Source organism: Salmo salar, chromosome 11 (genome assembly GCF_965601325.2).
Source record: "Salmo salar chromosome 11, fSalSal1, whole genome shotgun sequence".
NCBI lineage: Eukaryota > Metazoa > Chordata > Actinopteri > Salmoniformes > Salmonidae > Salmo > Salmo salar.
Genome location: NC_138301.1, coordinates 37,342,501 through 37,358,658, shown reverse-complemented (window position 1 = coordinate 37,358,658; position 16,158 = coordinate 37,342,501). Strand labels below are relative to the sequence as shown.

At 43.6% G+C, this 16,158-nt stretch overlaps 1 protein-coding gene across 2 annotated transcripts in view; it reads left to right on the top strand.

Moving 5' to 3' along the window:
- The window catches only part of LOC106592135 (pro-interleukin-16), a 63,965-nt gene that overhangs the window by 27,276 nt on the left and 20,531 nt on the right, over positions 1–16,158 (top strand). For both annotated transcript variants that reach the window (XM_045689448.2, XM_045689447.2), the window contains exons 6-14: positions 26–172; positions 632–737; positions 1,350–1,498; positions 2,143–2,253; positions 2,620–2,734; positions 12,026–12,099; positions 12,814–13,075; positions 13,245–13,362; positions 15,668–15,800. In XM_045689448.2, coding sequence (XP_045545404.1) covers positions 26–172; positions 632–737; positions 1,350–1,498; positions 2,143–2,253; positions 2,620–2,734; positions 12,026–12,099; positions 12,814–13,075; positions 13,245–13,362; positions 15,668–15,800 — 1,215 coding nt within the window. The remainder of the gene's footprint in view (positions 1–25; positions 173–631; positions 738–1,349; positions 1,499–2,142; positions 2,254–2,619; positions 2,735–12,025; positions 12,100–12,813; positions 13,076–13,244; positions 13,363–15,667; positions 15,801–16,158) is intronic.

Below are 16,158 nucleotides of genomic sequence, written 5' to 3'. Positions count from 1 at the left end.
GAGTCCTTTCTGTGTGTTTTTGTAGGAAAGCTCAACATGTGAGCAGCAGCCCCAGTCCCCTGGAGGTCTAACCCTGCCCCCCCTGCACTCGGCCCCTCTGTGCCTGGCAGACCCCCTGGCAGTGACCAACTACACAGAGACAGAACACACTGGGAACAACAACCACCTCAAGGTATCAATTAGGACTCTTCTAAGTCTTCTTGATAAACATTCATAGCCTGTTTGGTTCTGTGTATCTTCATTATCTTTAGGCTTTAACTTTGAAAATCGTTGTTTGAACATCCATTTCCATACAAGAGTGGATGAATACCTTGGTTGAGTTCAGTAGGGCACATCATTGTAAATCGTTTTGAAACTGAAGACAAAAAGTCCAGGTAGTCCATCCTTAGTCTGGGTGCCAGTCTGTTAAGCTAACATTCTACTCCTAACATTCTACTCCTAACATTCTACTCCTAACATTCTACTCCTAACATTCTACTCTGCCTGGGTAGCATAGGACATGGAGTACAAGGAGTGTAATGTAAGCGAAACAGACTGGCAACCAGCCTAGTCTGCCGCTGTATCAGTGTGTTTTCCTACGTTTGATGCCTAATGAACATCACCCTTGTGTGTTGTGTGTTGTGTGTTGTAGCTGGCAATCCCAGAGGTGAATGAGGACAGAGGTTGGGACATAGAGAGGAGAGGACATGGTCTTCAGGGACAGACGGTCTGCAAGAGGACCCGCTCCAACTCTACCAGTAACACACACACACACACACACACACACACACACACACACACACACACACACACACACACACACACACACACACACACACACACACACACACACACACACACACACACACACACACACACACCGATATGAGTCCTGTAAGGCAGTTGTCATGAGTTTCCTGTGGTACATCATTAGATACTATTAGGTGATTTCCTTCCTTTCCTACAAGAACATGAGGACATCATCATCTCTAACTGGATGTTAAGTTTGTCACATCCTGCACAGATGTTTTCTAAACTCTGGAAATGACTAAATGTAATGATGCTTTAAATTGACCTGGGTATGTTTTGTAAGTCACTTGTTTTTACAAATTGCATTCCTTGCTGTGTGAGCAACTAGCCTTTCCCTGTTTTGACCTGCTTTTGTGATGAGTAACCAAGCCTCTTGTTATCTCCCAGAGAAAATGTCATAGGCTTTAGCTCAGTGGGCTAATGTGGTATTGAGGGAAGATAACCCAGGTTCCATACAGTTGCTCACAGTTGGTGTCTGGGGTTTTTGCTTGGTCTCTGGATAGTATTGAATCACATGACATTGTATTGAATCACATGACATTGTATTGAATTGTGCTCAGGTGTCCATCCATACTGGATTGGAGACCTGGACACCATTATCCTGAAGACGCCTGAGCTTTGCGGGAGCAACACCCACGGAACCGTCGGTTTCTTTGGCAGCAGGAAGTCCCAGTCCCAGCAGCTGGAGTTTCCTCACAACCCCAACCAGGTGTGTGTTTGCGCCTGTCTGCCTACCTGCCTTGAGAGTTTCTGTACCTGCAAATGCTTTGATTACAATTAATCCAGATTGGTACTGACTTATTACATTCCTGAGATTTCTACGGTAGCTGCTGCTCCCATTGCCTTGTTAGTTCAATTTGAGTTCTCATGCAGACAGCAGGTTTTTCAAAAAAGAATAAAAATTTCTATTCAATGAAGTTTTTGGAAGGGGACTAAACTATTTCCTCTTTTTCATTATAATCATGACATAATTCAATTACTCGCTCATACAGTGAGAGACCGTCAGAGTGAGACGGGGAGAGGAGAAAAATATGTATTTCCGTTCAGAACTTCAGAACAATAGGAAAAGAAGAGAGATTAAAAACAGGTGTAGAAATCACTTCCAAAAAGCATCTGGAACTAGTCAACTCAATTTGTCAGCCTTCTTCCTGTTTAGCAGAACTTGGCTCTAGAGCAAGCGAGGAAAAATGTGTGTGTGTGAAACCAGTGTGTGTGTGTGTAAAACCAGTGTGTGTGTGTGTGTGTGTGAAACCAATGTGTGTGTGTGTACGTGAGGCCTCTCCTCTCGTGTGTGTGGAACCTGACTGAGGGTGTTGCCTCCCGTCTGTCCCCCTCCTCCTCCCCCCTCCACAGCCCATTCCCCGTCCCTCTCGCTCTCTTAGCTCAGCCCATCTGGTCCATTCCTGCAGTAATGTCCAAGCCTTCATCATCTGTAACATCGTGCTGATGAAGGGCCATGGCAAGGTAATTATGCAGCACGTTTGAACGTCTGCTCCAGGAGCTTGAACGCAGCCCATGGCCCTGGGGCTAATTCATAATAAAGCATCATTGTTTGCTTCTACTTTGGAGTACTATGGAGTAGCATCCAATCTTTAAACATAGTAGTGATGAGTTGTTGCTTTGGCCCTGGGTTTTCCCTGACCATATAACTTAACGGGAAAACTCCTAGTTACTTTTAAGACCACCCCCTCAGTGCTATTGGCTGGGTTAATATTTTTCGTTACCAGAAATGAAACTACAAATTACCTCTTTAAAGGGTGGGAATACTCCTCCTTAAAGGTGCAATCTGTAGTTTGAAGTCTCTCCTAACTGTTGTATTGTCCCATGCAGGGTCTGGGATTCAGCATTGTGGGGGGCAGGGACAGCATGTACGGACCCATGGGTATCTACGTCAAGACCATCTTCGCTGGAGGGGCTGCGGCTGCAGATGGCAGACTACAGGAGGGTAAGAGGAGATAGAGAGACTCATTGCTTTTGTTAAAATGTTACTACAACAACAGAGTTGATCTCAGTCCAACACTAACATACACAAAGCCTACACACACCCTGTAGCCCTCCTGGACTGCTGGACCAGTGTTGGTGACCACTGAATGATCATTTTGTTTATTATATTATCATATTATTATATGTATGGTGAACAGCATGTTGGCTGACTGTGGTCCATCTCTCCCTCTCACTCTCTCTCTCTCTCTTGCTCTCACTCTCTCGCACTCTCTCTCTCTCTCTCTCTCTCTCTCGCTCTCCCTCTCTCGCACTCTCTCTCTCTCTCTCTCGCTCTCCCTCTCTCGCACTCTCTCTCGCTCTCTCTCTCTGTCTCAGTTCAATTCAATTTCAATTCAAAGGGCTTTATTGGCATGGGAAACATATGTTTACATTGCCAAAGCAGGTAAAATAGATAATACATGAAAGTGAAATAAACAATGACAAAAATTAACAGTAAACATTACAATCACAAAAGGAGTAGAGACCTTTCAAATGTCATATTATGGCTAAATGCAATGTTGTAACGATGTGCAAATAGTAAAAGTACAAAAGTTCTCCATTGGTTGCCCTTTTCTTGTGGCAACAGGTCACATGGTATTTCACCCAACAGATATGGGAGTTTATCAAAATTAGATTTGTTTTCGAATTCTTTGTGGGTCTGTGCAATCTGAGGGAAATATGATCTCTAATATGGTCATACATTTGGCAGGAGGTTAGGAAGTGCAAGTCAGTTTCCACCTCATTTTGTGGGCAGTGTGCACATAGCCTGTCTTCTGTTGAGAGCCACGTCTGCCTATGGCAGATTTTCTCAATAGCAATGCAATGCTCGCTGAATCTGTACATAGTCAAAGCTTTCCTTAATTTTGAGTCACAGTGGTCAGGTATTCTCTGTTTAGGGCCAAATAGCATTCGAGTTTGCTCCGCTTTTTTTGTTAATTCTTTCCTATGTGTCAAGTAATTATCTTGTTGTTTTCTCATGATTTGGTTGGGTCTAATTATGTTGCTATCCTGGGGCTCTGTGGGGTCTGTTTGTGAACAGAGCCCCAGGACCAGCTTGCTTAGGGGACTCTTCTCCTGGTTCATCTCTCTGTAATTGATGGCTTTGTTATTGAAGGTTTGGGAATCGCTTTCTTTTCGGTGGTTGTAGAATTTAACGTCTCTTTTTTAGATTTCTATAATTACTGGGTATCGGCCTAATTCTGCTCTGCATGCATTATTTGGTGTTTTACGTTGTACACTGAGGATATTTTTGCAGAATTTTACATGCAGAGTCTCAATTTGGTGTTTACATCATTTTGTGAATTCTTGGCTTGTGAGCGGACCCCAGACCTCACAACCATAAAGGGCAGTGGGTTCTATAACTGATTCAAATATTTTTTGCCAGATCCTAATTGGTATGTCGAATTTTTTGTCCGTTTTGATGGCGTTTCTCAGATCGTTCACAGCTTTGTGGAAGTTACCTGTTGTGCTGATGTTTAGGCCAAGGTATGTATAGTTATTTGTGTGCTCTAGGGCAACAGTGTCTAGATGGAATTTGTATTTATGGTCATGGCAACTGGACCTTTTTTGGAACAGAATTATTTTTGTCTTACTGAGATTTACTGTCAGGGCCCAGGTCTGGCAGAATCTGTGCAGAAGATCTAGATGCTGCTGTAGGCCCTCTGTAGTTGGGGACAGAAGCACTAGATCATCAGCAAACAATAGAAACTTGACCTCAGATTCTAGAAGGTTGAGGCTGGGTGTTGCAAACTGTTCTAGTGCCCTCGCCAATTTGTTGATATATATGTTGAAAAGGGTGGGGCTCAAGCTGCATCTCTGTCTCACCCCACAGCCCTGTGGAAAGAAATGTGTGTTTTTTTACCAATTTTGACTGCACACAAGTTGTTTGTGTACATAGATTTTAAATGTTGTATGTTTTTCCCCTAACACCACTTTCCATTAATTTGTATAGCAGACCCTCACGCCAAATTGAGTCAACAGCTTTTATGAAATCAACAAAGCATGAGAAGACTTTACTTTTGTTTTGGTTTGTTTGTTTGTCAATTAGGGTGTGCAGGGTGAATACAGTGCATTCTGAAAGTATTCAGACTCCTTGACTTTTTAAACATTTTGGTATGTTACAGCCTTATTCTGAATTGTTTTTCCCCTCATCAGTCTACAAACAATACCCCATAATGACAAAGTGAAAACAGATTTGTTGACATTTTTGCAAATGTATTTCAAATAAAAAATGGAAATACCTTATTTACATAAGTATTCAGGCCCTTTGCTATGACACTCAAAATTGAGCTCAGTTGCATCCTGTTTCCATTGATCATCCTTGATATGTTTCTACAAGTTCATTAGAGTCTACCTGTGGTAAATTCAATTGATTGGACATGATTTGGAAAGGCACACACCTGTCTATATAAGGTCCCACAGTTGACAATGCATGTCAGAGTTAAATCCAAGCCATGAGGTCGAAGGAATTGTTCGTCATGTTTTGGTACCCTTCCCCAGATCTGTGTCTCGACACAGGATTGTGTCGAGGCACAGATCTGGGGAAGGGTACCAAAACATTTCTGCAGCATTGAAGGTCCCCAAGAACACAGTGGCCTCCATCATTCTTAAATGGAAGAAGTTTGGAACAACCGAGACTCTTCCTAGAGCTGGCCTTCTCGGCAAACTGAGCAATCGGGGGAGAAGGGCCTTGGTCAGGGAGGTGACTAAGATCCCGATGGTCACGCTGACAGACCTCCAGAGTTTCTCTGTGGAGATGTAACAACCTTCCAGAAGGACAACTATCTCTGCAGTACTCCATCAATCAGGCCTTTATGGTAGAGTGGCCAGATGGAAGCCACTCCTCAGTAAGAGGCACATGACAGCCCACTTGGAGTTTGCTAATAGGCACCTAAAGGACTCTCAGACCATGAGAAACAAGTTTCTCTGGTCTGATGAAACCAAAATTGAACTCTTTGCGTTGAATGCCAAGGGTCACGTCTGGAGGAAACCTGGCACCATCTCTACGGTGAAGCATGGTGGCGGCATCATGCTGTGGGGATGTTTTTCAGGAGGCAGGGACTGGGAGACTAGTCAGGATCGAGGGAAAGCTGAACGGAGCAAAGTACAGCGAGATCCTTGATGAAAACCTGCTCCAGAGCACTCAGGACCTCAGACTGGGGCGAAGGTTCACCTTCCAACAGGACAACGACCCTAAGCACACAGCCGAGACACACAGGAGTGGCTTCGGGTCAAGTCTCTGAATGTCTTTGAGTGGCCCTGCTTGAGCCCGGCGTTGAACCCAATCGAACATCTCTGGAGAGACCTGAAAATAGCTCTGCAACAACGCTCCCCATCCAACCTGACAGAGCTTGAGTAGATCTGCAGAGAAGAATAGGAGAAACTCCCCAAATCAGGTGTGCCAAACTTGTACCGGCATACCCAAGAAGATATTTCAGTTTTTAAATATTAATGCATTGGGCAAAAATTTCTAAAAACCTGTTTTTGTTTTGTCATTATGGGGTATTGTGTGTAGATTGATGAGGGGGGAAAATGATTGAATACATTTCAGAATAAGGCTGTAACGTAACAAAATGTGGAAAAAGTCAAGGGGTGTGAATACTTTCCGAATGCACTGTACATGGTCTGTCGTATGTTAATTTGGTAAAAAGCCAATTTACATTTTCTCAGTACATTGTTTTCACTGAAGAAATGTACGAGTCTGCTGTTAATGATATTGCAGAGTATTTCCCCAAGGTTGCTGTTGACAAATATCCCACTGTATTTATTGGGGTCCAATTTGTCTCCACTTTTGTGGATTGGGGTGATCAGTCCTTGATTCCAAATATTGTGGAAGATGCGAGAGCTGAGGATGATGTTAAAGAGTTTAAGTTAAGCCAATTGTAATTTGTGGTCTGTATATTTTATCATTTCACTTAGGATATCATCAACACCACAGGCCTTTTTGGGTGGGAGGGTTCATATTTTGTCCTGTATTTTATTCAGTGTAATTGGAGATCCAGTGGGTCCTGGTAGTCTTTAATAGTTATCCAGTGGGTTCTGGTAGTCTTTAATAGTTATCCAGTGGGTTCTGGTAGTCTTTAATAGTTATCCAGGGGGTTCTGGTAGTCTTTAATAGTTATCCAGGGGGTTCTGGTAGTCTTTAATTGTCACGGTTGTCGAAAGGAGGAGCGGACCAAAGTGCAGCATGTGTGTCGTTCCACATTTTATTTTCACTGTGAAACTTTGCATTACATACATAAATAAACTGAACGAACAAAAACAACAAACCGTGACGCAGAGTAGAAACATACACTAACTCAGAAATAATCTCCCACAACCCCAGGAGGGAAAAAAAACCTACTTAAGTATGATCTCCAATTAGAGACAACGAGGACCAGCTGCCTCTAATTGGAGATCATCCCAAACAAAACTCAACATAGAAATACAAAACTAGAACCTGACAACATAGAAAAAATAAACTAGAAAACCCCCTGTCACGCCCTGACCTACTCTACCATAGAAAACAACAGCTTTCTAAGGTCAGGACGTGACATTAATAGTTATCCATGGGGTTCTGGTAGTCTTTAATAGTTATCCAGGGGGCTCTGGTAGTCTTTAATAGTTATCCATGGGGTTCTGGTAGTCTTTAATAGTTATCCAGGGGGCTCTGGTAGTCTTTAATAGTTATCCATGGGGTTCTGGTAGTCTTTAATAGTTATCCAGGGGGCTCTGGTAGTCTTTAATAGTTATCCAGTGGGTTCTGGTAGTCTTTAATAGTTATCCAGTGGGCTCTGGTAGTCTTTAATAGTTATCCAGTGGGTTCTGGTAGTCTTTAATAGTTATCCAGTGGGTTTTGGTAGTCTTTAATAGTTGATTTTTAGATTTGTATTTGATCATGTATACATTTTGCTGTTTGTTCTTTGTTATTGAGCCAAACAGATTGGAGAAGTGGTTTATCCACACATATTGTGGATAGATAACTCCTCGTGTTGTTCTTTGTTATTGAGCCTAAAAGATGGGAGAAGTGGTTTATCCATACATGTTGTGGATAGATAACTCCTCGTGTTGTTCTTTGTTTAGTGTGTTCCAATTTCCCCAGAAGTGGTTAGAGTCTATGGATTCTTCAATTACATTGAGCTGATTTCTGATGTGCTGTTCCTTCTTTCCCCGTAGTGTATTTCTGTATTGTTTTAGTGATTCACCATAGTGAAGGTGTAGATTCAGCGTCTCTACGTTGTTGGTTGGATAGGTTTCTCAATTTCTTTCTTAGGTTTTTGCATTCTTCATTAAACCATTTGTCATTGTTGTTAATTTTCTTAGGTTGTCTGCTTGACCTTTTTAGATTTGATAGGGAAGGTCAAATATACTGTTTAGGTTTTCTACTGCTAAGTTTACACCTTCACTATTACAGTGAAACATTTTGTCCAGGAAGTTGTCTAAAAGGGATTTAATTTGTTGTTGCCTAATTGTTTTTTGGTAGGTTTCTACTCTACTTTCATTCCATCTATAGCATTTCTTAATATTACTGTATGCAGTTTCTTTGGCTTTTATGCCTCATGATTGAGTATTACTCTGTTCAAGTAGACTGTGATTTTGCTGTGATCTGATATGGGTGTCAGAGGGCTGACTGTGAACACTCTGAGAGACTTTGGGTTGAAGTCAGCGATAAAGTAATCTACAGAAATCTAAAGTAATCTCTCTCTCATTCTCTCTCTCTCTCTCTCTCTCTCTCTCTCTCTCTCTCTCTCATTCTTTCTCATTCAATTCAATTCAAGGGGCGTTATTGGCATGGGAAGCATGTGTTAACATTGCAAAAGCAAGTGAGGTAGAAAATATACACTGCTCAAAAAAATAAAGGGAACACTTAAACAACACCATGTAACTCCAAGTCAATCTGTCCACTTAGGAAGCAACACTGATTGACAATAAATTTCACATGCTGTTGTGCAAATGGAATAGACAACAGGTGGAAATTATAGGCAATTAGCAAGACACCCCCAATAAAGGAGTGGTTCTGCAAGTGGGGACCACAGACCACTTCTCAGTTCCTATGCTTCCTGGCTGATGTTTTGGTCACTTTTGAATGCTGGCGGTGCTTTCACTCTAGTGGTAGCATGAGACGGAGTCTACAACCCACACAAGTGGCTCAGGTAGTGCAGCTCATCCAGGATGGCACATCAATGCGAGCTGTGGCAAGAAGGTTTGCTGTGTCTGTCAGCGTAGTGTCCAGAGCATGGAGGCGCTACCAGGAGACAGGCCAGTACATCAGGAGACGTGGAGGAGGCCGTAGGAGGGCAACAACCCAGCAGCAGGACCGCTACCTCCGCCTTTGTGCAAGGAGGAGCAAGAGAAGCACTGCCAGAGCCCTGCAAAATGACCTCCAGCAGGCCACAAATGTGCATGTGTCTGCTCAAACGGTCAGAAACAGACTCCATGAGGGTGGTATGAGGGCCCGACGTCCACAGGTGGGGGTTGTGCTTACAGCCCAACACCGTGCAGGACGTTTGGCATTTGCCAGAGAACACCAAGATTGGCAAATTCTCCACTGGCGCCCTGTGCTCTTCACAGATGAAAGCAGGTTCACACTGAGCACGTGACAGACGTGACAGAGTCTGGAGATGCCGTGGAGAACATTCTGCTGCCTGCAACATCCTCCAGCATGACCGGTTTGGCGGTGGGTCAGTCATGGTGTGGGGTGGCATTTCTTTGGGGGGCCGCACAGCCCTCCATGTGCTTGCCAGAGGTAGCCTGACTGCCATTAGGTACCAAGATGAGATCCTCAGACCCCTTGTGAGACCATATGCTGGTGCGGTTGGCCCTGGGTTCCTCCTAATGCAAGACAATGCTAGACCTCATGTGGCTGGAGTGTGTCAGCAGTTCCTGCAAGAGGAAGGCACTGATGCTATGGACCGGCCCGCCCGTTCCCCAGACCTGAATCCAATTGAGCACATCTGGGACATCATGTCTCGCTCCATCCACTAACGTCACGTTGCACCACAGACTGTCCAGGAGTTGGCGGTTGCTTTAGTCCAGGTCTGGGAGGAGATCCCTCAGGAGACCATCCGCCACCTCATCAGGAGCATGCCCAGGCGTTGTAGGGAGGTCATAGAGGCACGTGGAGGCCACACACTACTGAGCCTCATTTTGACTTGTTTTAAGGACATTACATAAAAGTTGGATCAGCCTGTAGTGTGGTTTTCCACTTTCATTTTGAGTGTGACTCCAAATCCAGACCTCCATGGGTTGATAAATTGGATTTCCATTGATTATTTTTGTGTGATTTTGTTGTCAGCACATTCAACTATGTAAAGAAAAAAGTATTTAATAAGATTATTTCTTTCATTCAGATCTAGGATGTGTTGTTTAAGTGTTCCCTTTATTTTTTTGAGCAGTATACAAAAGTCAAATTAACAATAAAATGAACAGTAAACATTACACATACAGAAGTTTCAAATGAGTAAAGACATTACAAATGTCATATTATGTATATATGCAGTGTTGTAACGATGTACAAATGGTTAAAGTACACAAGGGAAAATAAATAAGCATAAATATGGGTTTTATTTACAATGGTGTTTGTTCTTCACTGGTTGCCCTTTTCTTATGGCAACAGGTCACAAATCTTGCTGATGTGATGGCACACTGTGGAATTTCACCCAGTAATATGGGAGTTTATCAAAATTGGGTTTGCTTTCGAATTCTTTGTGGATCTGTGTAATCTGAGGGAAATATGTGTCTCTAATATGGTCATACGTTGGGCAGGAGGTTAGGAAGTGCAGCTCAGTTTCCACCTCATTTTGTGGGCAGTGTGCACATAGCCTGTCTTCTCTTGAGAGCCATGTCTGCCTACGGCGGCCTTTCTCAATAGCAAGGCTATACTCACTGAGTCTGTACATAGTCAAAGCTTTCCTTAAATTTGGGTCAGTCACAGTGTTCAGGTATTCTGCCACTGTGTGCTCTCTGTTTAGGGCCAAATAGCATTCTAGTTTGCTCTGTTTTTTGTTAATTACTTGACACATTGGAAATAATTATCTTTTTGTTTTCTCATGATTTGGTTGGGTGTAATTGTGCTGCTGTCCTGGGGCTCTGTGGGGTGTGTTTTTGTTTGTGAACAGAGCCCCAGCACCAGCTTGCTTAGGGGACTCTTCTCCAGGTTCATCTCTCTGTAGGTGATGGCTTTGTTATGGAAGGTTTGGGAATTGCTTCCTTTTAGGTGGTTGTAGAATTTAACGGCTCTTTTCTGGATTTTGATAATTAGTGGGTAGTGGCCTAATTCTGCTCTGCATTCATTATTTGGTGTTCTACGTTGTACACGGAGGATATTTTTGCAGAATTCTGCATGCAGAGTCTCAATTTGGTGTTTGTCCCATTTAGTGAATTATTGGTTGGTGAGCGGACCCCAGACCTCACAACCATAAAGGGCAATGGGTTCTATGACTGATTCAAGTATTTTTAGCCAGATCCTAATTGGTATGTTGAATTTTATGTTCCTTTTGGTGGCATAGAATGCCCTTCTTGCCTTCTCTCTCAGATCGTTCACAGCTTTGTGGAAGTTACCTGTGGCGCTGATGTTTAGGCCAAGGTATGTATAGTTATTTATGTGTTCTAGGGCAACGGTGTCTACATGGAATTTGTATTTGTGGTCCTGGCGACTGGACCTTTTTTGGAACACCATTATTTTTGTCTTACTGAGATTTACTGTTAGGGCCCAGGTCTGGCAGAATCTGTGCAGAATATCTAGGTGCTGCTGTAGGCCCTCCTTGGTTGGTGACAGAAGCACTAGATCATCAGCAAACAGTAGACATTTGACTTCAGATTCTAGTAGGGTGAGGCCGGGTGCTGCAGGCTTTTCTAGTGCCCGCGCCAATTCGTTGATAAGAGTGTGGGGCTCAAGCTGCATCCCTGTCTCACCCCACAGCCCTATGGGAAGAAATGTGTGTGTTTTTTTGCCTATTTTAACAGCACACTTGTTATTTGTGTACATGGATTTTATAATTTCATTCTCTCTCTCATTCTCTCTCTTTCTCTCTCTCTCTCTCTCTCTTTCTCTCTCTCTCTCTCTCTCTCTCTCTCTCTCTCTCTCTCTGTCTCTCTCTCTCTCTCATTCTCCCCCTCTCTTTCTTTCTATCTGTCTCTCTCTCTGTCTCTCTCTGTCTCTGTCGCTCTCTCTTTCTCTCATTCTCTCTCTCTCCCTCTCATTCATTCTATCTCTCTCTCGCTCTTTTCTCTCATTCTCTCTCTCTCTCTGTCTCTCTGTCGCTCTGTCTCTTAGGGGATGAGATCCTGGAGTTGAATGGCGAGTCTCTACATGGACTAACTCATCAGGATGCACTACAGAGATTCAAAGTAAGACTACAGCACCACAACAAATCATCATATTACACTGTTATTACAGCCATATTACAACATTATTACAGCCATATTACAACATTATTACAGCCATAATACAACATTATTACAGCCATATTACAACATTATTACAGCCATATTACAACATTATTACAGCCATATTACAACATTATTACAGCCATATTACAACATTATTACAGCCATAATACAACATTATTACAGCCATAATACAACATTATTACAGCCATAATACAACATTATTACAGCCATATTACAACATTATTACAGCCATAATACAACATGATGGAATTAAAAGGATCCCTTTTGATTAGTGAAGACATTTTAGAACAGGGGTAGACAACCCTGTTCCTGAAGTGCCGCAGGTACTGCAGGATTTTGTACCAACTAGGCACCACACCTGATTGACTAAATTCAACACAGCTGGTCCTCCTGGTTGGTTTAATCAAAAGCATGAAGTGCCTGCAGCACTCCAGATCCAGGGTTGTCTTCCCCTGTTCTGGAACAACCGAACAGACTATAATACAATAAACACAGCTCATTATATCTAAGATCCATCTTTATTAATCAGAATGATCCTCTCTCTCCCTCTCCATCCCGCTCTACTTCTCCCTCTCTCCTTCTCCCTCGCCTTTTCTCCCTCTCCTTCCCTTCTCCCCCGCCCTTGCCTTCTCCTTCTCCCTCTCTCCACAGCAGATAAAGAAGGGTCTGTTGACTCTGGTGGTGAGGACCAGCCTGCGTGTCGGCGCCCTCTGTGGCCAGGCAGCGGTAGCACAGCTGTGTCGGTCTCGCTCTCTCAGCTCCAGTACTGGCATGGCCCGGGTCAGCACTGATATGGGGGACTACAACTACCTCAGCGGTGTCACCGCCGCCAACACACACACCAACACCGTACCTCAGCCGCCTTTGGCCAAACCCCGAGATCGTGTCATGATGGAGATCACCTTGCACAAAGGTCAGGGGTCAAAGATAAGAAGTTCTAAGTTGTATTATGACTTGGAGCTAGAGCATCTAACGTACACAATGTCCTATCTGTCTTCCTGTGTGTGTGTGTGTGTGTGTGTGTGTGTGTGTGTGTGTGTGTGTGTGTGTGTGTGTGTGTGTGTGTGTGTGTGTGTGTGTAGAGGCTGATGTGGGGCTGGGCATTGGGCTGTGTTGCGTGCCGTCTGGAGATGGTTGCCGTGGCGTCTATATCCACACCCTCTCCCCTGGGTCGGTGGCACACATGGACAGTAGACTCAGGTAAGGATTCAATAAACATTCTGTAAATGCTGAATACACATAGCCTGGGTACCAGTCTGTTTGTGCTAACATTCCACAACTTGTCATGAAAAGGAGGCTTACCTCAGTACACTTCCCACTTCCTTACTCCCTGGATGTGGTCCCATTCTTTACCTTTCCACCAAGTGTGCACTTGTACCCTCACTATCATGGATTTCGAAAGGAATCGATGTAGTGGAAACTCCCTCATGCCATGCTTGCACTAATCCAATGCATTTCAATGCATGAGAGAGGGAGTGAAGGAGGAGACTCTGTAGAGGACATTACATCACCACTCTTCATTAGTCATTTAGCAGACTCACTCATCCAGAGCAGTTTATTGTTGACACATAGTCTGTGCATATTGTCATGTCTTTGGCATCATTAAAACTGAAGACCTATTTATCAAATAACTCTGTAATTATTATTACGTGATCAAACTGATTAATCATGTAACTGTAATTAACTAGGAAGTCGGGGCACCAAGGAAAATATTCAGATTACAAAGTTATAATTTTCCTAATATAACTTTCAGATATTTTAATATCTGATCAATTAGTCTTCAATTTAATGAATTATTATTTACCTCACATTAGTCTCATTCCAAACGTCGTAAATTGTTGGTTATCTGCACGAACCCAGTCTGCACTATGAGTCATCCATACATCAATTGTCTTAAAATAATTGATTTACTAACTAAGTAATTCACAGAAATGCATAACAAACAGTAGATATGTTTACAAGGAAATGATAGAGGAATGTGCCCTAGTGGGCTAAACCAGCATTGCGGCTTGTTAGACAAAAGGGGAGTGGGGGTTCATCTGACGAGACACTACAGAGTTGAATATTATAACAATTGAAATGCTAATCCTTTGCACGTGAATGCTCACTCATTCGGGAACAATTGCAATCAATATATATATTTACGCTCAGTGTGTCGTCGTGATCTCTGTTGAAAAGTTTGTTTCTGTTGGAGAGTCTGTCCGCCCTATCTCTCTCTCTCTCTCTGTCGTGGTTAGAATGGATAGTTCAGAGTAACATTCATTCATGTCGTTATAGAATAGCTGTTTCTGTGCTTGTTGGTCTTTGTGTTCAATGATACCGAATTCCTAGCTGCAGACTAGTAATTAATATCAAAGACTTATTCTTATTCTGTCGGTATCGATAGTCTAAGAGTTTAACCATGTGGTATGGTTAAAAGTTCAGCAAGAGAAATGCATGGTCTCAAACCTTGGCCCTCTCGTTATCGAGGTAAGCTGGTCTGGTGATAGAAAACCTAGGTGGGGGTTTTATGCGGAACATCAAAAAGGCTGTCTCATGATGCCAGGTCCTGTCTGTGCCCCTGGGGGCGTGCCAAGGACTTAGTGAAACTTTAAACATCTCACAAATAGCTTCATCATTATTCCTTCATTTTATACAAACATTAGATGTAAGTCTCATACCTGAGACTCTTCTATAAACATGGTTATGGTAATGTGGCTGTATTGTCTCTCATGAGTTTCACAAAATTGTACCAAACGGACCAGTTCATAGCTGGATTCTTCACCGATCTTTTATGCCATCTCCAGAACATAAATGTCGTTCGGTTCTCCAGTTCTGTGAGGTGGAAGAAATTCCTTTGTCCTCTCTATGAAAACTCACTCTCTCTCTATACTGTAGCCATGAGGAGAGGATCTCCTCATAGGAATTTACAACCTCTTCTGACCACAGCAGCCTGGGTGTGGGAGACAGAGGTAGGGGGATGGTGCATAGAAAAGGGCTGGTGCAGAGGGAGGGGGAAATAGTGCTCGCTGTACCCAAAAAGGGCAATGTCATGACAATATGCTGAACTTGAATCAGTTACTGTACTTTAATCTCCACACTCACTCTCCATCTCCCCTTCCCCCCTCTCTCTTCCCTCGCTACTCTCTCGTCCCCTCCCCTCTCTCTCCCCCTCCAATCTCTCTCCACCTCCCCTCTCTTTCCCCCTCCTCTCTCTCGCCCCTCTCTCTCCCCTCTCTTTCCCCCTCCCCTCTCTCTCCCCCTCACGCCTCTCTCCTCCTCTCTCTCGCCCCTCTCTCTCCTCTCTTTCCCCCTCCCCCCTCTCTCTCCCTATCCCCTCTTTCATACCCTCTCTAATACCCTTCTCTAATCCCTCAACACTCCCTCTCCCCCTCTTCTCTCTCTCCACCTCCACACTCTCTCCCCCTCATCTCTCTCTCTACCCTCCTCTCTCTCCCCCCCGTTCCCCTCCCCACCCCTCCCCTCTTTCTCCCCCTCCCCTCTCTCCCCCTCTTTCCTCTCCTAGATGTGGAGATGAGATTATGGAGATCAACAACACAGTGGTGTACAACATGGTCCTGAACGATGTGTACACGGTTCTGAGTCAGTGTTCCCCCGGGCAGGTCCAGATCATCATCAGTCGACACCCCGACCCCAAAGTACTTACCCCGTTTAACCTTATATACACACCCTGTCAGGCCTTATATACACACCCTGTCTAACCTTATATACACACTCTGTCTAACCTTATATACACACCCCGTTTAACCTTATATACACACCCTGTCAGGCCTTATATACACACCCTGTCTGACCTTATATACACACCCTGTCTGACCTTATATACACAACCTGTCAGGCCTTATATACACACCCTGTCTGACCTTATATACACACCCTGTCTGACCTTATATACACACTCTGTCTAACCTTATATACACACCCTGTCTTACCTTATATACACACCCTGTCTTACCTTATATAAACACCCTGTCTGACCTTATATACACACCCTGT